This window comes from Epinephelus fuscoguttatus, linkage group LG17, assembly GCF_011397635.1.
Source record: "Epinephelus fuscoguttatus linkage group LG17, E.fuscoguttatus.final_Chr_v1".
Classification (NCBI taxonomy): Eukaryota; Metazoa; Chordata; class Actinopteri; order Perciformes; family Serranidae; genus Epinephelus; species Epinephelus fuscoguttatus.
This window is the reverse complement of record NC_064768.1, coordinates 1826632-1851399: the sequence shown is the minus strand read 5'-3', so window position 1 is coordinate 1851399 and position 24768 is coordinate 1826632. Positions and strand designations below refer to the sequence as shown.

The 24768-nt window shown below is 41.5% G+C and overlaps 1 protein-coding gene across 5 annotated transcripts in view; it reads right to left on the bottom strand.

The window, feature by feature from the left end:
- The window catches only part of tspan13b (tetraspanin 13b), a 91866-nt gene extending 67414 nt beyond the window's left edge, over nt 1–24452 (bottom strand). For all 5 annotated transcript variants that reach the window (XR_007451418.1, XR_007451417.1, XR_007451419.1 and 2 more), the window contains exon 1: nt 24226–24452. Coding sequence is in view for 2 of the 5 variants with exons in the window: in XM_049601662.1 (XP_049457619.1) it covers nt 24226–24288 (63 nt within the window). In the remaining 3 variants the exon portion in view is untranslated. The remainder of the gene's footprint in view (nt 1–24225) is intronic.
- Between the last annotated feature and the right edge of the window lie 316 nt (nt 24453–24768).

Genomic DNA, 24768 nt, shown 5'->3' with positions numbered 1-24768 from the left:
TTATCCTCCTGTGACCTCCCACTTCAAACCAAATCCCGGAAACTGGCACCTTGGTACATTGGCCCATTTGAAATTGATCACATTATTAATCCCAGTGTGGTTAAGCTAAAGCTGCCTCCCTCCTTGAATGTCCACCCATCGTTTCACGTGTCACTCCTTAAGCCAGTTTCCATCAGTCCTCTGAGCCCTCCGGCCGAACCCCTTCCACCCCCCCCCGATCATTGACAACCATCCTGCATTCACCGTCCAGCGGTTGTTGGATGTATGTAGGCGGGGCCGGGGCTTCCAGTATTTGGTAGATTGGGAGGGGTATGAGCCAGAGGAGCGTTCATGGATCTCTCGCTCCCTCATTTTGGACCCTGATCTCCTCAGAGACTTTTACACCCAGTACCCGGACAAGCCTGGTAGGCCACCAAGAGGCGTCCCTTGAGGGGGGGGGTTACTGTGATGATTTTGGTTCCTGTGGTATGTTTTTGTGTTTGCTCTCTCTCCCTCCCCTCTTTTCTGTTCTGCAGTGCATGTGTGTGTCAGGTGGTGTGGCTGGCTTCTCCTGCAGCAGCAGATGAGTCACACCTGTCTTCACTCACCTCATCTTCCTGTCTACAAAAGCCTGGTCTTCACTCCACTATGCTGCCAGATAATTCCGTCATGTTCGGTAGAGCTCTGTGTTCTTACATTTTGTATCTTGTGATCAACTTGTTGCATAGCCGTATTTTTGCTGCCTGTTCTTCTAGTGTTGCTAGAGTTCTTTTGAACTTACCTGTGTTTTTTTCCTGTTGTGCTCAGGTCGTCCTTTGTGCCTCACTGTGTGCCTGAGTTTTTTCAATCCATCCTTCGGTGAATATTGTACGAGTCAGCCAGCTCCCTGCCTCCACTGCCTGCTCTTTTGTTTTTTCTTGTTATTAATAAACCTTTTTTGTTACTTACCTGCATCAGTATCTGCTTTGGGGTCCAAACAAAACCGGAACTTAACACATGGTGTCATGTGACAATGCAGAAACTGAGCACAATGACACAGAAGAAAATGACAGGCACTCAGACAATGAAGACACATGGATTTTGTCACTTCCAATAAATGGAGCTATCGTAGCACTAAGGATTGACACAGGTGCACAAGCAAACCTGATCAACATGACAGAAATCAATGCTATCAAGGAAAATCCCAAAATAATCAAGAAAAGAGTGCCACTAAAAGACTACAATGGAAAAGACATAGAAAGCAGAGTGATGGGGCTGATAACCTTTATTGGAAAGTTCATACCACACCTGTCAGTGAGAACGTCAGCGAGAGAGCTACTTCATGATTCCACAGAATTCAAGTGGACAGAGAGAAATGAACAATAGTGGAATGCTTTAAAAACCACACTGGCGACTGCCCCCGTGCTTGCATATTATGATCCAACCAAGAAACTGAAGATTTCAACAGAAGTTTCAAAGAACAGGCTGGGAGCTGTCTTGCTGCAAGTTGAAAGAGATGGTTGGAAGCCAGTTGCTTATGCTTCCAGATCCATGACTAAGACTGAAACAAGATATGCTCAAATTGAGAGAGAATGTCTTGGACTGGCTTATGGACTGGAAATATTTCATTGCTATGTCTATGGTCTTCCCACCTTCACAGTCGAGACATATCATCGTCTTCTCAACGATGTCGCCAAGGATTCAGCGCCTCATGAAAATGTAAAGGTATGACTTTGAGTTGATATACATACCAGGCAAGCACCTAGTGTTAGCAGATGCACTATCACAAGCTCCAGAGATGAATAACAAATGAGTGAAGAGACAGCTAAAGATAAGGAGCTACAAACAGTGATAAAACACATCCAGAGTGGCTAGCCCAAGGGGTCCTGTCCAAAATATTATCACATCAGATCAGAGCTAAGTGTGGCAAATGGACTGTTGTTGAGAGACAATAGGATTATAATTCCACACAGCCTGAGACTGGAGATACTTTAGAGACTACATGAGGGACACTGTTAGTATGCATTTTTACATCTTCAGTGACCAATGGATACTAGATCAAAGAACTCCTGAGAATCATGATGTCAGAAATGCTAGATGGACAAGTTAGACTAATTTTAGCTGGCCGAAGGCCAAGTTAAATTTGGCAAAGCACCATGTAGGTAACAGCACATGTGCTACTATCCTAGTATATAAGCTGTGTCTCTTTCTGTTTATGTATCACACATAGCTTCTGCATGTAGCCAATGTTGAGCCGAGCTCGTAATAAACGTGCATTAAGAAAGAAGTCCGTGATCGACCTCATCCTTGCATTCTCCAGATCATCACAGAAACACCTACTCTCAATGGCGTCACAAAACATCAAGGTGCACTTTTAAAGGTAAGCAGAATTTTTTCTTCATCTTTCATATATGGAGCTTTTCTGCTTACCTTTAAGGCGCACCTAAAAAGTACCTGAGTAGTTCTGTGGATGATTCTGAGAAATTACTTGCATTACTTATAACTGATTTATTCTGAAAGGCTCTGTACTGCTGTGTATCAGCATTGCCACATGGGCATGCTCACCAAATAGGCAGATACGTGATGTTCCGTGTATTGTGGTGTGACTGGTGGAAATTGTTACCTTGAACAGACGGACTGCTTGGCGGCCAGAGTACTTTGATAACTTTTTGCGATAACGAGTAACCTAACGCGTTAGTTTGCTGTTTGAGTAATCAAATACTTGAGTACATTTTCAAACAAGCCATCAGTTACTTCCATTACTTTTAGAACGCTGGTCCTTCAGCTCCAAAACAGCAACGACTGTCTTTTGGTTCTAATAACGGAGATAACGTTAAACCTGTCAGTCCGAAAGAAGTCATGAAGCTTGTGGCTCGCTACATGGTAGAAGAAATGCTGCCATTGTCTACGGTGGAGTCTAAAAAAAGGTGGAGGAGGACTCGCTGACAGACAGGTCAGACTCAGGAGTTGCATTATGCCTGGTACACACTACACGACTTTTCTTCCCGTTTTGAAAGTCACGACGTCACATTACACGATTGTGGAGTTATAAACTCGTGCCGTGACTTGGCCAACAGACATGACACACTACACGATGGTACTCACCAATTATCCCCGGTTGTCTTTCAAGGCGTGTGTGATGTCATCAGGTTATTCTTGTCCTATTTTTATTACTTTTACTATTATTTGAGTCACTGTGTCTGTTCATGTGCCAGCCGAAATGTTGTTGTAGTCACCTAAAAGCATCAGCAGATGGCAGGAGCTCCATTTGAAGTACCGTATGTAAACATTTAAGCTACTGTATCCTCCACAACCAAGTTCCTACAAATGTTTCAGAATAAAAGCCCATTTAGAAAATGGAGGGATTCTCTCAGCCGAGGTTATAAGGGCTTTTAATTTGAAAGAAATTCAGGAAGTGTTGAGTTTGAAATGACGGTGCAATGTGTTAACTTTATAAAAGACAACGGGAGAGGATAAAAAGTAAATATATAAAGATACAGAGGGATTAATAAATGACGGACCGTCTATAATGTAGTCTGTTTCAAATGAAGCTGGTAGCCTCTGCAGTCTCTCTGTAAGGATGTAACATTGTTTGCTAGCTTGATGCTAATGACAGTACTCAGCAGGTTGAAAAAGTGCCTCTGCTGTTTCACACCATCATTTCCCCCTTTTACTCTGTGTGGTAGTATCCCTAGAGGAAATATTAAAAACGCTGGGGTGTTGTCATACAGTTGTCTATGGCAGCAGATTGTTCTGTGTTTCTACTGGTCAAAGTGATGGCTGTGATGGGAGAATTGGATCTCAGTGAAGGGCAAGTTGTCCATAACTTTAATTTTGGAGACAAAAAATGTAGGCTTAGTGCCCTGTGGTCCATTGCCCAATAGGAAATGTAGAATACTCAAAAGTACTTTAAAAGTGCTTGAGTTACTTTTCTCAGGGAGTAACGTTGGAAGTACTTTAAAAGTACTTGAGTTACTTTACTCAGGGAGTAACAAAGTAAAGTAACTGGTTACTTTTTTAAAAAGTAACGCAGTAAAGTACACTGATTACTTTTAAAGTAACCCTTACCCAACTCTGGTCTCGATCGATTGAGCAGCATTGACACATAGCAGACTTAAGCCTAGTCCATGAAATTAAAACAACACAAATTATTCATTTATGTTTAAATTGTTAATTCCTGTTTACGAACAATTTATGAACGAGTTCTTCCTCAATATGCGAATGCATGTATATTTGTGTTATTAACATATGAAGTTTAACCATGGGACATAAAGGGAGTAAAGCATCACAATGTAAAACAATACAAATTAAGAACAGATCAGAGCAGGACTTACCAAAAAAGGAGCATAATGATATGAAAAAATTACTGAAAATGAACCCCCATTTGAAGAATATCCCAACCAAAGCCCTTGAGCAGATGACACAGGGAGAATGGATGCAAACTAAACTAGGATTTTATAATGTTGAACCCTTTCTAATATATCTGAGTGGACAGACAATAGATATCCTAGAGATGGAAGTTTAGCTAAATCCAAATTAGATGGAATTCGTGAATATTTGATTGACAATACTGCAGTTCCAAATCCAAACTGGGACAAAAGTTATATGTGTGATGTATTTTGAGTCTGGGAACTGATGAGTGAACAGTGGCCGGGTAATGTACAGAAGATAGAAAAGAAAAAGATTAAAAAGTTGTCTTTCATGACACAAGAGACAGTGAAACCTGAACCAACACACACTGCTGTCCAGCATGCCACTCTTTATCAATCTCTCCCTACACTCACTGAGCCTCCTGCATATGAATCAGATGAGAAATATGATTGTTTACTGGCTTATTCCAGCATGAGGCATGCAAAGACGAAATCTAGTAGAGATATTGTCAAAATTATTCCCACACTTATGTTTCCTGATGTTGATAATATATCTGTACAAATTAAGGTTTGGCAAAAGCAGTGTACTCAAGCCTGGCTGCAAAATTGTCAGAAAGCTTTTGATTCTTTAGAAAGAAAATACAAGACAGATAAAGATCAACTTTTTGCTGAACAGATTAAATATGTTATGAAATGCATGGGAAGAGAATTTGAAAGAATACTGGATTTAATATAAAAGGGACATGATGTTGAATTGAATGCAATGTCTAAAGTTATGACTGATAGTTTTCAATCAGCGACCAAACGTTATCAAAGGGATAATAACGTGAAATTGGACTTTAATGCGCCAACAGAAAAAAAACACACACAGGCCATAATTTCGAGCATATCTAAACTAGATGTGGAAAAGTACATGATCTGATTACCTGTCTACTGAATGAACAAAGCAAAGCGGACGAAACAGACATAAAGTTTATGACACCGTTAGTAACCTTCGATGATGGAGTAATGGATAAACCATTGACTCATAGAAATATCATGTATCACACAAGATGCTCCTTCACCTTTAAATAACCCACACAGATTTATAAACTGGTGGAGATCGGCACTACTCCACAGTTCATTGTCTGGAAAGGATGTACGCTACATTTTAACTACCCTAATGCCCAATATTAAAGTAGAGACATTGGTTGATGAATGTGATACTCTTAGTTATGAATATGATGGTCCGATAGAAGATGAAACGTGTAAACAAAAAATATCCCTGGTTGGATCGAACTCATAAGGAAACTCACTTGACACAACTGACAGAATTTTTGAAAAAGAATGCAGCACATGATAGAGACATATCTCAAGTTTTAAATTGTAAACGCAAACCTAATGAACAAATGTATGAATATGCATCCAGATTTAAGAGATACTGGAAGGAACAAGCTAAACTAGAAAAAGAAGAGGAAGAGTATCCATTTTTTATATCAATGTTTTTAAATGGTCTAGATCAAATGCTGCTCACACTTTAAAGTTATCCACACGTGAAATTTATTCACTTAGTCCAAATGCATTGCTAAAGAAGATAAGAGAATTAGATGCTGTCGGATTGTTACAATAGTCAAATCTAAATTTCAAGGGTCAGAAAGCACGTCTGAGATGGATGATAACAACACTGTGCTTTTTCAACAAATCCCACCGAGAGGTAGGGACAGAAATAGGATGTACGGGAGCCCAGGTCAAAGTGAGGCCCCCACACCTAAAATAGGCTACAGCTGCCCCTCCCAAAGAAGTTGAGGTTTTAGTCGAGGAAAAAGGAGCCGCAGACCCATGGTAGACATAGACAGGTGTCACTATTGCTTAAGAGCAGGACACTGGGCTAGAGATTGTATAATAAAGAGGCAGGAGGAATATCAAATGACGGGTGGACTTCAAAGGCAACCTTATGCTCATGTACAACCTAGAGCTTCATTTACCTCTCAGACTAACGTACAACAGGCCACATTAGGTAATGATCAACAATCTCAATTACCTACTGAAAATAGACCAGTAAATATGTTATGGAAATAAATAGGGATACCGACAGGGGGACATGGATGGTAACATCAAACTCATAATTAATGCTCCACAATTTGACATTTCTAATAAACCTGCAGAAATACCACAATTAAGTTTACAAATTTCAGGAAAAAGAATTCCATTTCTAGTGGACACTGGAGCAACTATTTCACGCTTAAGACAAAAAGATTTAAAATGTCCTTTGAGTAAAACATTTGTCCAGTCTGTCGGTATTAGTGGTGTCCCACAAACTGAATTCTTATCTATCCCATTACAAGTGGATCTGGAAGACATAAAATTACAGCATTCATTTGTGGTGAGCACAACATCTCCCATGTCCTTACTGGGACGTGATTTGTTGAGTAAACTTAATGCAACCATTTCTTGCTCATCTGACGGGATTGAGCTTCTTATTCCTGCAAATACAATGTATCAACTATTTTGTCACACAATGGGCGTGTCTCATTAGTCTACCTCCATTTTGACAAATGTCGATTTTTTTATCCAAGTTATTTAACATGGAAGGACTTAAGAAATTGGCCTCATGTCATGCTGCTGCTGCTAAAATGTTAAACATGAAACTGGTCGATCCACCATTTTCTAATAAACAAACTGACTAAATTGAAATGTAAGAAATTCCCCAGTGCCTTTATATATCGCCACATGGGCTCTTTTTATTATGGAAAAACACTTCTGAAGACACTGAACCTTTTGTTTGTACTGTTCACACAGATTTCATAGACATTGTACCTTTGCTAGAATCTCATAAAGTTTATCTTCATAGGATTCCAGATAATAAGGATCAAAATAAAAATGACATTATCTGGTCATATGGACTTGAACCGTCACATTTTTTCATCAAAATCTTCCAAAATGATAATAAACCACATCTTCACGTCAAAAAGATTACCGATATTTCATTTAAACCTCCCTCGATATTAGCTTTGGTTCCCACAGAATTATGGGCATTGCATGCTAATCATGTAGGACTGTTGAATGTTACACCCTACCAAGCTAAAATTAACCCTAATAAATATCCGGTGTATGTGAAGCAATATCCTTTGTCCAAAGAAAAGGAGGATGGAATTCGACCAGTTATTGAAAGCTTGTTACAGCAAGGCGTAATTGTCAAGTGGTGATCACAAAATAACACTCCTACAGATCCAATTTTAAAACCCGGATCAAATAAATATCGATTCACACAGGATTTAAGGAAGGTTAATGAGGCAGTCTTTCCCATAGCTCCACTTGTACCTGATACAAACTCCATCTTAGCAGCGCTGCCAGCAGACTCCAAATATTATACACTATTGGATCTTTGTTCGGCGTATTTTTCAATTCCAGTACATGAGGACACACAAGACTTGTTTGCCTTTACTTATAAGAATGAACAATATGTGTGGCGCAGATTACCAATGGGCTTTGTTGATTGTGCCGCTGTGTATTCTGCTGCAGTTAATATGCACCTGGCTCAATTAACCTTACCCAGACCGTCAACGCAATTACAGTATGTGGACGACATCCTGGTGGCTTCACCGACAGAGTCTGATTGTATTGAAGACTCTCTTGCCCTCCTGACATACCTCGCTACTGGCGGACACAGAGCGTCCCTTGCTAAACTCCAATTTTGTCAACCATCTGTCAACTACCTGGGATGTGTGCTAAAAGATGGCTGCTGGTACCTATCACCAGAAAGAGTGGAGGCAATCAAAGACATCAAAAGACCTCAAACAAAGACAGAACTCTTATCCTTTTTGGGTCTTGTGAATTATTGTCGAGCATGGCTTGCAGAATATGCAACGTATGACTCCATTTTGCGAAAAGCAACTGTAAAGGGCACGTTGGACAATGTTCAGTGGACTGATGAAATGAAACAAGCTTTTCGCCACATCAAATACCTCCTCTGCACCGCACCAGCTTTGAGACTGCCAGACTACAAACTGCTCTTTCACCTTTACGTTGCAAAAAATTGACTTGATGCTTCTGCTGTTTTGGCTCCGACGCATGGTGACAGGTTAAGACCAGTGGCATTACTCCAAATCTTTACCATTGATTGTTCAAGGCATGGTCCCATGTTTGCGAGCTGTCGCAGCTGCTATAATGGTGGAAAAATCACAAACCATAGTTTTAGGACATCCATTGACGCTTCAAACGACACGCACTATTAACATCATTCTTCTTAACATAACCACACAACATATGACAAGTCCACGGCGAAGTAATTCTGAACATATTTTAACAGGTACCCAAAATCTCACTATTTCAACAACTCATATGAATCCCGCTATTCATTTGAAATCATTATTGCATGGTGGAGAACAAGAAAATGAAGACTGTACACATGATTGTATGGAATTGATAAATTCTACGTCAAGCATAAGAACTGATTTACAACAAACGCCGATAGAAAATTGTAACTTTATTTTATATTGTGACGGATCCTCCATGCGCCCTGATGATAAAACTACATTAATCAGGTTATGCAATTGTGGATGACCAAGATCAATGTGTGGAAGCCTACAGACTACCAGTGATAGATAGCATTATCTAGGGCATGTTTAATTGCAGAAGATAAAGCAGTCACCATTTATACAGATTCCAAATATGCTTTTTCAGTTGCGCATGATTTTAGCAAAATATGGGAAAATCAGGGTTTCGTTACAACTGCAGGAAAACCCATTCAACATGCTGAGTTAGTAAAAAACTTACTGTCAGCCATGATGTTACCAGCCCGAATTACTATAGAAAAATGCACAGCACATTCAAAAGCAAACTCAGACGTAGCAAAAGGCAACAACTTAGCTGATCAATATGCTAAAGAAGCAGCCATAAACACCCCATTTCCACCTTGGTTGGATAATATGGTGGTTGCCGTACAAATTTCTGACCCACCTTTTACTATAAATGATTTGAGTAATTTTCAGAAGCAAACTCCTGAAGCTGAAATAAGACTTTGGCAGAAAAAAGAATGCTACAAAGATGTTGATGGTCGATGGAAATTTAGAGATAAATGCATAGTTTTACCCAAATTGGCATATGATTCTCTTATCTCCTACGTACATGATGCAACACATGTTAATTACAAGGCAGTGACAGACTACATTTCGAGATTGTTTTTTGCAATAGGGTTGGAAAAACAAGTCAGAAGATTTATTCAATTCAATTCAATTCAATTTTATTTATAAAGCCCAATATCACAAATCACAATTTGCCTCACAGGGCTTTACAGCATACGGCATCCCTCTGTCCTTATGACCCTCGCAGCGGAAAAGGAAAAACTCCCCAAAAAAACCCCTTTAACGGGGAAAAAAAAACGGTAGAAACCTCAGGAAGAGCAACTGAGGAGGGATCCCTCTTCCAGGACGGACAGACGTGCAATAGATGTCGTACAGAACAGATCAGCATAACAAATTAACAGTAATCCACATGACACAATGAGACTGAGAAAGAGAGAGAGAGAGAGAGAGAGATGCAGGTAATGACAGTAGCTTACAACAACATTATTGAAAGTAATAATATTATAGTTATAGTTCTGGCTACTGTGGTACAATATGTTGAAAGTATGTATTAATATCTGGCAGTATACATGTGTGACAATAGTCATATGTGTATAATAACAGTAGAAGTATGACTAATGACTAATGATGGCAGCAGCAGGAGGCATCTGGCAGGACCACGACAGCAGCACAACCACACACGTCACGCTGTCCAGGCACCGCTGCGATATGAGTTAATCTGAGAGACAGTGGAGCACAAAGGCTCCGGAGAAGAAGCCGAGTTAGTGACATCCAGAATAGCCGAGTTAGCAAGATGCAGTAATAGAATACGAGAGAGAGAGAGAGAGAGAGAGAGAGAGAAGGAGAGAAGGTGCCCGGTGTATTATAGGGGGTCCTCCGGCAGACTAGGCCTAAGTCAGCCTAACTAGGGGCTGGTACAGGGCAAGCCTGAGCCAGCCCTAACTATAAGCTTTATCAAAGAGGAAAGTCTTAAGTCTAGTCTTAAATGTGAAGACAGTGTCTGCCTCCCGGACCGTAACAGGAAGATGATTCCACAGGAGAGGAGCCTGATAGCTAAAGGCTCTGGCTCCTGATCTACTTTTGGAGACTTTAGGGACCACGAGTAACCCTGCGTTCTCAGAGCGCAGAGTTCTGGTGGGATAATAAGGCACTATGAGCTCTCTAAGATATGACGGAGCTTGACCATTTAGAGCTTTATAAGTTAACAGTAGGATTTTAAATTCAGTTCTGGATTTCACAGGAAGCCAGTGCAGAGAAGCTATAACAGGAGAAATATGATCTCGTTTCTTAGTTCCTGTTAGTACACGTGCTGCTGCATTCTGAATTAGCTGGAGAGTTTTTAAGGACTTACTAGAGCTACCTGAAAATAGAGAGTTACAGTAATCCAGCCTTGAGGTAACAAAAGCGTGGACCAATTTTTCTGCATCTTTTCGGGTCAGGATAGGCCTAATTTTCGCAATATTACGCAGATGAAAAAATGTAGTCCGTGAGGTTTGTTTTAAATGAGAATTAAAAGACAAATCTTGATCAAATATTACCCCGAGGTTTCTTACGGTAGTGCTAGAGGCCAGAGCAATGCCATCTAGAGAAACTATATCATCTGATAAAGAGTCTCTGAGTTGTTTGGGGCCAAGAACAATAACTTCAGTTTTGTCTGAATTTAACATCAGGAAATTGGTGCTCATGTCTTTAAGGCAGTTATGGAGTTTAGTTAATTGATTACTTTCTTCTGGCTTCATCGATAAATACAACTGTGTATCATCCGCATAACAATGGAAATTTATAGAGTGATTTCTAATGATGTTACCTAAAGGAAGCATATATAGAGTAAATAGGATTGGTCCGAGCACAGAACCTTGCGGAACTCCAAAACAAACTTTGGTACGTAAGGACGATTCATTATGAATGTGAACAAACTGAAAACGATCAGATAAATAAGATTTAAACCAGCTCAGTGCAGAACCTTTTAGGCCAATTAAGTGATCCAGTCTCTGCAGTAGAATTTGATGGTCAATTGTGTCAAACGCCGCACCAGTGGTGTTACCAGGATGTCAGGTGTGGGTGGGCATTAGTCTTACCGGGGGGGCAAAAAAAAGTGCTACAATGCTCAAGTAGGTCGAAATCCAGCGTAGGGCTACTGCACCTTAAAACATGTTTTGTTTTCTCCTTAATTGAGATAACTGTTGTTGTGATTTGGGCTAAACAAATAAAAGTTGATTTGATTTTATTTGACTTAGAACACATCCTTAACTGAACAGTATGGACAATTTTTTTTTTTTTTGTTTTTGTTTTTGTTTTTTTTTTTAATTTGAAAGAGGAGGTAACAGCACAAACAAAGGTTAAAACTTAGAACACATCCATAAATGAACAGTATGGACATGCAGGTGACAATGTTTTTTTTTTTTTTTTTTGTTTTGGTTTTTTTTAAGGTGAAAGAGGAGGTAACAACACAAACAAAGGTTAAAACTTAGAACATATCCATAACTGAACAGTACGGACATGCAGGTGACAAACAAAGGTTAACTTAGAACACAATAAGATGTGCAGGTAATAAGGCACAGGTTAGGTTATCCTTATCCTCTGGGATATCCTTGTTATCCCAGACACCATCTACAGGACAAGTCTGCGGCTGCTCTTGGCAAATTCTGTCACAAATCTATTCATGTCAAGATTCCTTGTAATTTCTTTCTCATGGGCCAAAATGACTAAATCTCTCTTCCGTGAATGCAGCATTGTTCTGCGGAGAGGAGTGAGAATGCGGGTTAATGTTGAAAAAGAGCTTTCACATCAGTTGGCAGTTTATCCATTAACATTGGTCTTGCAACCACAATTTCATTTTGCAGGCTCAGGCTACTTTGCTCTGTGCGTGCAAGCACCTGAAGTGGCTTCAGGAGGTGGGGGTCAAGGAAAGCGGCTGTCTTAGGAAGGAGAGAGGATGTGGCTTTCATTAAGTCAACATTCTTTTGAGAGAATCTTGTCTCCATCTCAACAATGGCCCTGTCCAGAATGTTGAACATTGCCCTTTTAAAGGCCAGGTTAGGGTGAGTTTGAGCATCAGCTCCGCCATGTCCTAATGTGGATGAAACTATGGCACCATCAAGCTGTGAGCTAACTATCCGTCTCCTTTTAGGTGGATTGGTACTTCCACACTGAGAGAAATGCTCCTCCCAGAAGGAATCACTTCTCATCTCCTTCAATGTGCCCAGTGAAGCTGTCACAACCTCACATGCAGTGCACAGATCCACAGTTTGTGACTGTAGGATTGAGTTTGCTGATGTCAGTGCACCAAGCACATGAAGGAGGAATTTTGCAGTTGCAAAGAAGCTCTGCCTCTCAAGCTGGGCCAGGAGACCACTTGCCTCTGTACAAATGTCCAAGGGTGCAGTGTCATCCTCTGCCACTTCAGACAGGAGTCTCCTGATGATGTCCTCGTTGTTCACAATGGACTTAGTGACCTCATAGTGACTGGTCCAGCGAATTTCCAGCAATCTTTTCAGTGTTGGTGCATTGTATGTGTGTGTAACATAATGTTTATGACAAAATGCTTTCAGTGAGCTGGACCAATCAAAACCTCTTAGCTGAAGGCTCAGCTTGCATTGCATGAATAACTGCCAAATGCAGCTGGTGATTGAAGCAGTGAACATAAGGAATGTCCCTGCTAAGCTTTTGTTGAAGGAGGGCCTGCACCCCACCCCTCACTCCAGACATGACCGCAGCACCATCATAGCATTGAGACACTATGTTATCAGCATTATATGACAGGTCAGAAAGATGAGAGAGCAGTTGGGTGCTCACATATTCAGCATCAAGCTGACCCAGTTCCACCAAGCCGATCAGGTGCTCTTCTGGGATAGAGTCACGGACAAATCTTAGCACAATGGATTAATTTTCAATGATGCAGCGGTCCCTGGTGCCGTCACTTTTGACACAGAACCCTGGAGAGTCAGAGTTTTCATATCTGGTCCTGATATCATCCAACACCATTTTTGCCAATGTTGCAATTATTTCATTTTGAATGACATTTGATGTGTATTTAGCGTTATCAGGGATGCATTTTGTGATGTCAGCAAGTTTGGGATCTTTTTTCAGTGTATAATCAAAGAGCTTATTCACCAGTCCCTCCTCATCCCCACCCTCATGATAGTGCCCACGCAGAGCAAGCTCATTAATTGTGAGAAACTGAATGACTTCACCCATGCTTTTCACATAGTACCTGTTCTTTTCAACTTGGGTTTGACCCAGCAGATGCGCAATAGTGTCACCAGTCTCTGACCGCTGCTTATGCTCCTGCCATGCCATCATAGCTCTGGTATGTGCGGTGCCTGATGCATGTTTGAAAAAGCCTCCGTCTTTTTCAAGTGCTTTTTTACAATTTTTGTATCCACGCATGGTAAATATGTCCTCGCGGTCTTTATTGGAGCTAAATTTGCAACAAGCAAAACAAAAACTGGCATCGCGCATCACAGAGTATTCCAGCCATGGTCGGGTTTGGTACCAGGCTGCATTAAAGCACCTTAATGTTTTCCCAAACGGCCGTCTGGGGTACGTATTCAGAATAGGTTGTGATGGGCGATCCAAGTTTAAGTCTGGAGGAGCACACACAGCAGGGCCAGAGTCAGAGGACTGGATGGGAAGAACAGGAGGGACGCTTTCAGACGCCGCCGGCAGAGGGACAGAGCTGCCACCGGGACATGATGCGTCTGCCGGCCGCACATCACCGGGCGTGGAAGCTGCTTGCTTCTTTATGAGCCACCTATGCATCTCTCTTTCTGGCAGTATGTGCTTATTTGACTGAGAGGAGCTACCCGCCAAAGGCAGGTAACTGCTAAGTCTTGCTAACACGTAGCACAACACACAACAGAGGACACGACACACAGATGACAGACAAAAAGTACAAGATGAGTGAGATGAATGATAATAGTCCGGTACGAGAGGCAAAAGTAGGAGACGGTGGTAGTGCTAGGGCAAATAGATCGCTGACGTGACTGAAACTAGATGGCGAGGCAGACGAGTAATAAATGAAGAGCAGCAGGACAAACGTCAAGTACTGTCTGAACTACTGACGGTGTCTGCGAGTTGCGCTTTGGCACATGCGCGATTCATTCGCACCCTGGACGCCGAGGGGTTAACATCTCCCTGCTGGGAGGGGCTGCTCCGTGGGGACTGAGCTGACAGTGTGTGCTGTAGGACGCGGTAGAGTCCACGGCAGTGTCCGCTGACATCACAGTACTATATGAATGGGATACCATACGCGGTGCCCAGACTGCCGTCAGTACTACATCCAGTTTTCCTTGGGTGGGCAGAGCGTGTCCGTGGGTGGGCACTGCCCACCCCTGCCCCCCCCGGTAACGCCCCCGCGCCGCACTAAGATCTAATAAAACAAGTACAGAGACAAGTCCTTTGTCTGAAGCAATCAGAAGGTCATTTGTAATTTTAACTAGTGCTGTCTCAGTGCTATGATGCACTCTAAATCCTGACTGAAATTCCTCAAATAGATTATTGTCATGGAGAAAATCACACAGCTGGTCTGCGACTACTTTCTCAAGGATCTTTGACATAAAGGGAAGATTAGATATTGGTCTATAGTTGGCTAACACCTCTGGATCCAGGGTGGGCTTTTTTAGTAGAGGTTTAATTACAGCTACCTTAAAAGACTGTGGTACATAGCCTGTTAATAAGGATATATTGATCATATCTAATATATGAGTGTTAACTAAAGGAAAGACCTCCTTAAGTAGCCTAGTTGGGATGGGGTCTAAGAGACACGTTGATGATTTAGATGAAGAAATCAATGCAGTCAATTCTTGAAGAGAAATTGGGGAGAAGCAATCTAAATATATATTAGGTTTTACAGCTGTGTTTGAGGTTAGATAGGTACTATCTGAGGGCAGGAGGTCATGAATTTTGCCTCTAATAGTTAGAATTTTGTCATTAAAAAAGCTCATAAAATCATTACTGCTAAGGGCTAAAGGAATACAAGGCTCAATAGAGCTCTGACTCTCAGTCAGCCTGGCTACAGTGCTGAAAAGAAACCTGGGGTTGTTCTTATTGTCTTCTATTAATGCTGAGTAATAGTTTGCTCTGGCATTGCGGAGGCCCTCTTATAAGTTTTGAGACTGTCTGTCCAGATTAAACGAGATTCTTCCAGTTTGGTTAATCGCCAATTCCTTTCAAATTTTCGCGATATTTGTTTTAACTTACGGGTTTGAGAGTTATACCAAGGAGCGAACTTTCTTTGCTTTTTTAACTTCATTTTAAGAGGAGCTACAGAGTCAAGTGTTGTTCGCAGCAAGCCTACAGCGCTATCGACAAAATGATCAAAGTTGGTACGGCAAACCTCTGTTACTGAGGGACTTGGTATTGAATTTAATGACGTTTAATGACGAGTAATCTTTTCCTTAAATTTTGCGACAGCACTATCTGATAAACATCTAGTATAGTAACTGTTGCTGAGTGGCGTGTAATCGAGTAAAAAGAAATCAAAAGTAATCAGATAATGATCCGATAGCGAGGGATTCTGTGGAAAGACTTTTAGATTATCAATTTCAATTCCATACGTCTGAACTAGATCGAGGGTATGGTTAAAACAATGAGTAGGTTCATGTACACCCTGACTGAAGCCAATGGAGTCTAATAATGAGATAAACGCAGTAGCCAGGGAGTCATTATCAACGTCGACATGAATGTTAAAATCACCTACAATAATAACTTTATCTGATTTAAGAACTAAACTGGATAAAAACTCTGAGAATTCAGATACAAATTCAGAATACGGGCCAGGAGCACGGTACACTATAACAAATAAAAGTGGCTGCGAGGTTTTCCAGGTCGGATGTAAAAGACTAAGAACGAGGCTTTCAAATGAATTATAATCTAGTTTAGGTTTAGGGCTGATTAACAGGCTAGAGTTAAAAATGGCTGCAACTCCCCCTCCTCGGCCGCTGCCTCGAGGAATGTGGGTATTATTATGACTGGGAGGAGTGGACTCATTTAGACTGACATATTCATCTTGACACAGCCAGGTTTCAGTGAGACTGAGTAAATCAATATGATTATCTGATATTAATTCGTTTACTAACACTGCTTTAGACGATAGAGACCTGATATTTAACAGTCCGCATTTAATTCTCCTGTTTTGTCTTTCTGTCACAGAAGAGGTTTTAATTTTTATGAGGTTGTTATGCACAACTCCTCTTTGTTTAATTTTAGATTTCAATAATTTATATGGTCGGGGGACAGACACCGTTTGTATAAAACTATGAAAACTATGGCTGGGTAACTGAACTAGAAGCTCAGAGAGGCGTATAGGACTGCGACTCTGAGTCCTGGTCTCAACTCTGGGTTGTCAGGGATTTAAATTACTAATAAAGTTTGCCAGGTTCCTAGAAATGAGAGCAGCTCCATCCAAAGTGGGATGAATGCCGTCTCTCCTAATAAGACCAGGTTTTCCCCAGAAAGTTTGCCAATTATTAACGAAACCCGCATCGTTTGCTGGACACCACCTGGACAGCCAGCGATTAAATGATGACATGCGGCTAAACATGTCATCACTGGTCAGATTTGGGAGGGTCCAGAGAAAACTACGAGTCCGACATCGTTTTTGCATATTCACACACCGAGGCAATATTAATTTTAGTGACCTCCGATTGGCGTGACCGGGTGTCATTGACGCCGACGTGAATAACAATCTTACTGAATCTACGTTTAGCTTTAGCCAGCAGTTTTAAATTAGATTCGATGTCGCCCGCTCTGGCCCCAGGGATACATTTGACTATGGCCGCTGGTGTTGCTAACTTCACGTTTCTCAGAATAGAGCTGCCAATAACCAGAGTTTTATCCTCAGCGGGTGTGTCGCTGAGTGGGGAAAAGCGGTTGGAAACGTGAACAGGCTGGTGGTGAGCCGTGGGCTTCGGCTTGAAGCTGTGCTTCTGGCGAAACATAACCCAACCTCCCAGCTGAACGGGAGTTACCGGAGGACAGTTAGCAGAGGCTAAGGCTATGCTATGTGGCTCCGCACCGGCTACAGGGGGCTGGCTAACTACCGCAGCTACTGAATGGTTTTCCATGGTGCGGAGCCATGTTTCTAATTCACTAAGCCTCGCCTCCAACGCAGCAAATAAGCTACACTTATTACAATTACCACTGTCGCTAAAGGAGGCAGAGGCATAACTGAACATTTGGCACACCGAGCAAGAAAGAGCAGAGGGAGAAGCCATCGCTAACTGTAAAGCTAATGTAGCTACCAAGGCTAGTAACGTGCAAACAACAGCTAAGAGATTAGCGAGAAAGTCATAGAAAGGAGGAGAGCTATAAGTGCTTAAACAGAACTAGTGTGGGTTAAGACTTGAAGTAGACGTTAAAGCAACGTTAAAGCAACTGAAGTGGGAAAACAGGCTACTAGAATTCGCCAGAGCAGTACAGAGATGCTGTCAAAGAAACACCGGAAATGACATAACTCGCTTACCGCAATACGTCAGCACGTCAGAGATGTTTGATCTGTGCCCGTTGTAATCCATGTGTAAATCCGCCTAAACACGACCATTTGCCCAAACCTGAAAGACCTTTTCAGTCATTGCAAATAGATTTTACGCATATGCCAAATGTAAAGGTTATTCATATCTTTTGGTAATGTGGATAGATTTTCCAAATGGCCTGAAGCATTTCCTACTAGGAAAGAAAATGCACAAACAGTAGTCAAATGCTTAATGGAACATATTATTCCAAGGTATGGGATACCTTTAGGCATTGATTCAGATAATGGTACACCCTTTACATCTCAAGTAACTAGGCAATTGGCCTTAGCTTTGGGAATAAATTGGACTTTTGACATCACATATCACCCACAGAGCCTTGGACAAGTAGAACGTACAAATAGGACAATAAAAGACAAACTGATGAAAATTCATCAATCTAGACAAATGAATTGGCTTAAAGTATTACCTCTAACTCTCTTGTCAATTAGAGCAATGCCTAACACCACTACCGGTGTGTCACCACATGAAGTACTAATGGCCCGTCCCTCTCTTTTAGGGGCACAGTTGAACATGAAACCAGCCATGGACTTAACCCAATTACAAGAAATGCAACATACTTATGTTAAACATTTATTGTCCCTTGTGTCAGCAGGTGGTAGATTCTCTTCCCTCCCCAGCTGATAAGCCCACACACGCTTTTCAACCAGGAGACTACATTTTGGTTCGCAGCCTAAAAGCCACAGAAGGAGAACTGCGCTACGGCCCACCGATGCAAGTCCTACTGATGACCAGAACGGCGATCAAGGTCAAGGGCCAGCCACAATGGATTCATGCCACCAGAGCCAAGGCCGCATCATCTCAGAATGTAGTATCAACATCAATCTCGGATTGAGAGAAGTATCACCATCATTTAAAGGAAGATGTGCACTGTGTGTCTTAAATGATGTAATTTATGTTGTGGAACCAGTTGAATTCCTTCTAAATCACACAAATTCAGAGATCTAAAAGAGACCTATCTGAAGTCACGGGATACATACATCTAAAAAAACATGAGTTCAGTGGATTTGTCAAGCCAATACTATGCCTTATCAAATGATCATCAGATCTTTACACACTCCCAACTAGTCTTTAAATCTAAATTTTGGAATACAGAGTTACAGTATGCTAACCATTATCTCATAGCACTTACACGACATGACCTGGCGTTAGTGGCTAATGCAACAATTTTAGGCTTTCAATCTATTAATGAGCTTGCGTTGTTGCGTCAATTTGCCATTGATAATCGTGTTGCATTAGATGCATTGACAGCTTCCCAAGGAGGAGTGTGCGCCATTGTGGGAGAGGGATGTTGCACATATCTGCCATCTGAATCCGAAGGGCTGGGTAATTTAACTGTTGCAATTAAGAACCTTAAAGGGATCCAAAAAGGCATTGTAAATACCAATAGAGACGCACAAACCACTGGAGGCTATTTAAATCAAAGGCCATTCATAAATATTTCTTGCGTTGTCTCGGAGCACTACGTGGACTCACGTCTTTGGAATACCCCAGGTCTGAAGCATGCTATCGAAAGCGTCCGCGATGGCTTGGCTGGTGTGTGAGCCCGGAACGGCTTTGCATGTAGTGTGACTTGATGGCGAGTGAACTGCACATCAATCAAGACATTGGGCAGACACTGCTCATCCAAATGTCTGTTGTAAAACTGAAGGCTGAAACTCCATGCACCAGGCCACTAATGTGTTTTTTTACCTCCTCAAACACTTTAAGCAGCATAACATCCATGATGTAGGGGCGGCTAGGAATCTCATAACGTGGCTCAAGTGTACCGAGTAGATGGCAAAATTCCACATCTTCTACAACCGACAGTGGCTGGTCATCCAGAGCAATAAAATGAGTTAGAGCCTCTGTTATTTTAACTGCCCGTGGATTGTCTCTTGCCGTATTTGCTCGCTTTTCCAAAATTCTGTGTACTCAGGGTTATGATGGGTCTTCAGATGTTTTATCAAGTTGCTGGTATTAAACGACGTACTCCCCTTTCCTCCCCTGGACACCTTAGCAGCACATAACTTGCAGTCTGCCCTGCTTCTGTCATCGTCCCTTATCTTGAAATATGTCCACACTGCTGACATGATGCGTGCTTGCTATTGCCGCCAGTCTTACTCGCTCCTAGTCCTAATACGCTGACTCTGGCTCGATATCTCCCCCTAGAGACGAATCTGATAAAAGTGGTATCGGAGTGTGGCATCGACAAATTTTTGCGAGTACGAATACGTGTACTATATGAGAGCAGTATCAGCCCCATACCCATGCCAGTATCAGTATTAGAACCCTGCGCTGGAGCCCGAGGCCCGAGGGGCCCAACGGCCCGATAGCCCGAGGGCTGGGCTTCGGGCCAATTACCACATCATTACCTCGGACACGGGCCGGGCTTTTTTTTTTAACCTGCCAATTAGAGAGGTGTGTGTTTGTTTTTAACGGCAACACTTGAACGCAGCAGCCGATGTGCCTCTCCCTCTCCGCTGCACGGCGGAAGGATGACGCGGTTATTCGGCAAACCACCGTTTGTTACTGAACAGTACAGGTTACTGTTGGCCGTAACCACGCCAAAACAACCACAAAACAAGGACTTTGCTGTAACGTTAAATCGAACCATGCACTGCTGCTCTCTCCTCCAGCTCGCTCCACACAAACAAGCACGCGCACTCACACAGCCCTCATCCTCGCACCCCGCTCACAGAACATTGACGTTACAACAGAACATTCACTGCAGGGTCGCTACAATATTTTACTGATCCCATTCATAAACATTGTGATAAGGTTTGTTTTGTTCGTGTTTGTAGCTTAGGCTTGGATAGACGTGTTTATTTGTTAATAATATAATAATATAAGACCTGCCACCTACAATTTGCAATATCAGGCGCTGCAGTTCCATCACGCACAGTCACTTCAAAAAACAAAATAATCAATTAAACAGCCCCGAAAATGCTTCAAACACTTTTCTAAATAATCTTAATATTGAAAGGAAACGAAATATACCCACTTATGCCATTAAAAGTGCTTAGATAAGGTTGGAGGTCTATAACTGCACATATAGACCTCCGACCTTATCTGGGTATATTTCGTTTCCTTTCAATATTAAGATTATTTAGAAAAGTGTCTGAAGCATTTTGGGGGTTGTTTAATTGATTATTTTGTTTTTGAAGTAACTGTGCGCAATGCAACTGCAACAGTGCGCAGTAACAGTTGACAATTTTCACTAAATAGGAGAATACAGTCATTAAGTTCAATAAATTCATATTTAACTTTATCCTTTCAATCAAAATATAATGAATATAGCTTAATATCATGCTAGAAACCCCAATTAAACTATTATAATGTCTGCAACATTAACAGCCTACATGTTGTTATGGGAGGTTTAAAAAAAAAAAAAAAATCGGGCTTTTTTTCGGGTTCGGGCATGAGAATTCTGAAAACCTGTCGGGCTGGGGCTCCACCCCCTCGGGCCAGGGTCGGGCCCGGCCCAGATAATAGGCCCGTGCAGGGCACTATCCCTAATTATTACTAGTGGTAATAATCACGTGTAACGAGTTCAATGTTAAAGTTCAATTACTCCTGTTGAGGTAGTTCTGCATGTAGTTTGTAGTTCCGATGTTTTTATTTTGATAGTTGAGCACAGAAGCAGTGGCTGTGCAAAGAGGTGCAACTGACTGGGTGGGTGGGTGTGTTTAAGTGTGACAATGAATAAAGCAGCTGTTTCATTTAAATGGCAGAGCCTCTGTGTTTATTCCTTGGGTTATTGCAGTTTCATGCACATAGAATAACTTCGTTTTTAAATGCACTGTCGTAGCTTGTGATTTTTCAAGTTGTTTTAGTACATATGATAGTTTGGGTCAAAATCCAATAATTTTAAAGCGACAGTACAATATTCTTTCATTTCCCATCTGACAACACTAAGGTGGCAGCCTACACTGAGTTAAAGACACCCAAGGAGGATCCTTTTGAGATACTATGGTGGGGGAAGGGGCATGCTAAAATGTTTCCTAATGTGACAGTGATTGAATGTTCTCGCCATCCCGGCATCATCAGGGGTGCAGGTCGGGTTGCGGGCCTTATATAAATGGGTGTGGGCGGGTGTGGCTTTGACTTGGATTTAATAGCCCCCTTTCACACCAACATTTCCAGGAACTTTTATTACCAGGAATTTATGTACCTGGGTAAAAGAATTCCTGGTAATCTGTGGTCTGCGTTTCCACCGCACCTCAAAGTTGCGGGAAAATTTAGGCCTATTCAAATCAGGCTGATGACATAGATGATTCGGCGTGTGCCCTGTATTTGGCTCTGCCAGCTTGGCTGGTTACATGCTGGTGTAATAGAGTTAGGGCTGTTTGTCTCAGCCAGCAGCTAAGTTTAAAAGCATTTTAAGATAAGTGTCAAACTAAGTTAGTCTACATACAGACAGCTGTCATCTGAGCTTATTAGTAGGCCTAACAATTTGCTATCAGCCGAACTAGCGTGTTGTCCTTGTGTAAGACATAACGTTAGTGTCAGTGGATGAGAGACTGGGGAGCATATTGAATATCACTGTCTGCATGTTTACATGTTCATGCTTGCTGAACACATGTATTGATAAAGTATTGGCTTCTTACTCGCTAAGGTTTAATGTCACTTACAGTAACGAGTGTAGCTGCCGACAACTTATGAGAGTGTGAGTTATCGTCACTTTGTTTTCCGCTCGGCTGTTCCGGTTACCCTGTTGTGTAGGCGTGTGTGTGTGGATGTGAGTGTATGTGCAGGAGTTCAGCACAAAAGAACCGATACTGTTAGCGCTTATCAATACTACGGTCTTTGATAATTTAGCCACGGGGCTAATTAAATACCTGGTTTAGGTACCCATCCTTAATCAAAATACAAACGAAGTGAAGCTTGTAGAAATTAACTAAAGTTTGCAACGTCCGTGCCAGGAAGTGCGGAATGCTGCAAGTGTGTGTGTTCCACCAATCAGCGTTCTTCATTAAACAGCCTCACCCCTCAAGAATTCCAGGTAACTGAAAATTCCTATCCCCCTAGTAGGTACTTTTTTTCAGGGAAAGTTTGATGTTGAGGGATAGTTTTTTCCGCGGGTAATTTTGGTGGAAACGTGCCAAGGTTTACCAAAATCCCGGGTAATGATAGGCTAAAAGTTCCTGCGGTGTAAAAGGGGCTAATGACTAATGAATGAATTGATAATGAATGAGCTTTACAGGTATGGGCAGGTGCAGGCTTTCAAAAATTGATCTGTGTATGACTTTGTCCTCAGGCTGACACCATTTTAAGTTGAGTTAATGCTATCATTACATAACTATAGATTCTTTTTAACACAAAATGCCCTCTTTGTGTTTCTCCAGACAATGTTGTCTTGCTCAGCTGCAATGGAGAGATGGTAACACGAGAAAGAACGTTGTAATAAAAACACAGCAGCTTGCAAAAATATCGGAAATCCCACATTAGCTTCAACTAACTTTACAAAGCATTTTTGCATAAAAGGAGATCTGTGGATTGTATCCTCCATCTCTGGCATTGATATTGCTTTATGAGGGGATCTCTTCACAGCCTGTGTGGAATAATTACAGCAGCCAGTAACTCTGTTAATGCACATATGAGCATATAAGCACTTGAAAAAATGTGAACTTATCCTGTATTATGACACTATAGCAGTTTAGTATTGCTTTGGTATTAGGCTTTCAAGAAGTTGCTGCAGACTGATAACACCAATTACATCGTTATGACATCATCAATTATTTTCCATTCAAATCTCCAAATCAGCAGAAAACACAATACAACTGTTTTTACAGGCTCAGTAGTAGTCTCCACCTATAAAATCGGCGGAGTGACCCTCTAAAATGATTGCAAGGATCCATATCCAGGGAGAGATTTTGTATTATGATAAAATAGTAGAATTGTGTTGGAACCTGCAGCAGTCATACACCCACCTATAGTTAAGGCTGAGAAAGGAGCGATGAGCTATCTGAGGTTGCAGGCAAACACACAAAGACAGGACGTCCTCTGCAATGCCATAAACAGCGACGGGAAGAAATAACATTTGAAGCTTAAAAGCTGGATTGGACAATAGGCCAACAAAAAAAGACAACAGGCTGCTTTTTAAGACAGTGTTCTTTCTGAATCATTTGTAATGATGGATACACTTAGTGTGTAATATCACCGTGAATAATTCATTAAAGCAGCGTCTGACCGCATCAGTGTGCCGTTTACAGTAAGACGTTTCCTTTATTGTATCTACAGGACGGATAAAACACTGTGTCTGTTGATAAAAGCGGGAGTATAATAATCCATATGGTACATTCTGCAGTTGTGGGTACTCACAACATAGAGGATGTTGAGCGCGCACAGGGATTGTTTGGAACAGGTGAATCCAGCACAGCCCATCTTGATCAGTGAACAACAGAATAAATCCTTAAATAAGTGATCAAATAAAAAAATATTTGGGCTTAAGCAAGAAAATCCAGACAAATAAAACCCCCGCAGGAACAGACGGTCGCTTGGCAGGAGGGTCGAACCTGGATAGACCGAAGCTGGATGCGTCAGTTACAAACAATACAACCGGAGTGTAGAGGAAGTTAGGTCAACCCTTCAAAATAAATGTATGTCATGTGTCACAGTGGAGGTAACAGTTTAGATATTAGCTTGAAGTAGGCTAGTTTCAACACTTAGACATGGTGGGTATTTTTAACTGATTATAAACTATTGAATTTAATAGTTTATCTGATAAACTCTATTTAGATGTTAACTACTCTCTGACTACTAAGTGAATAAATGAGGAAGAAGACAAAATACTTTATTAATCCTTGTGGGGAAATTCAGTTTTTTGCTCTGCTGTCATCTACACACAGGCCTGAAATACACACA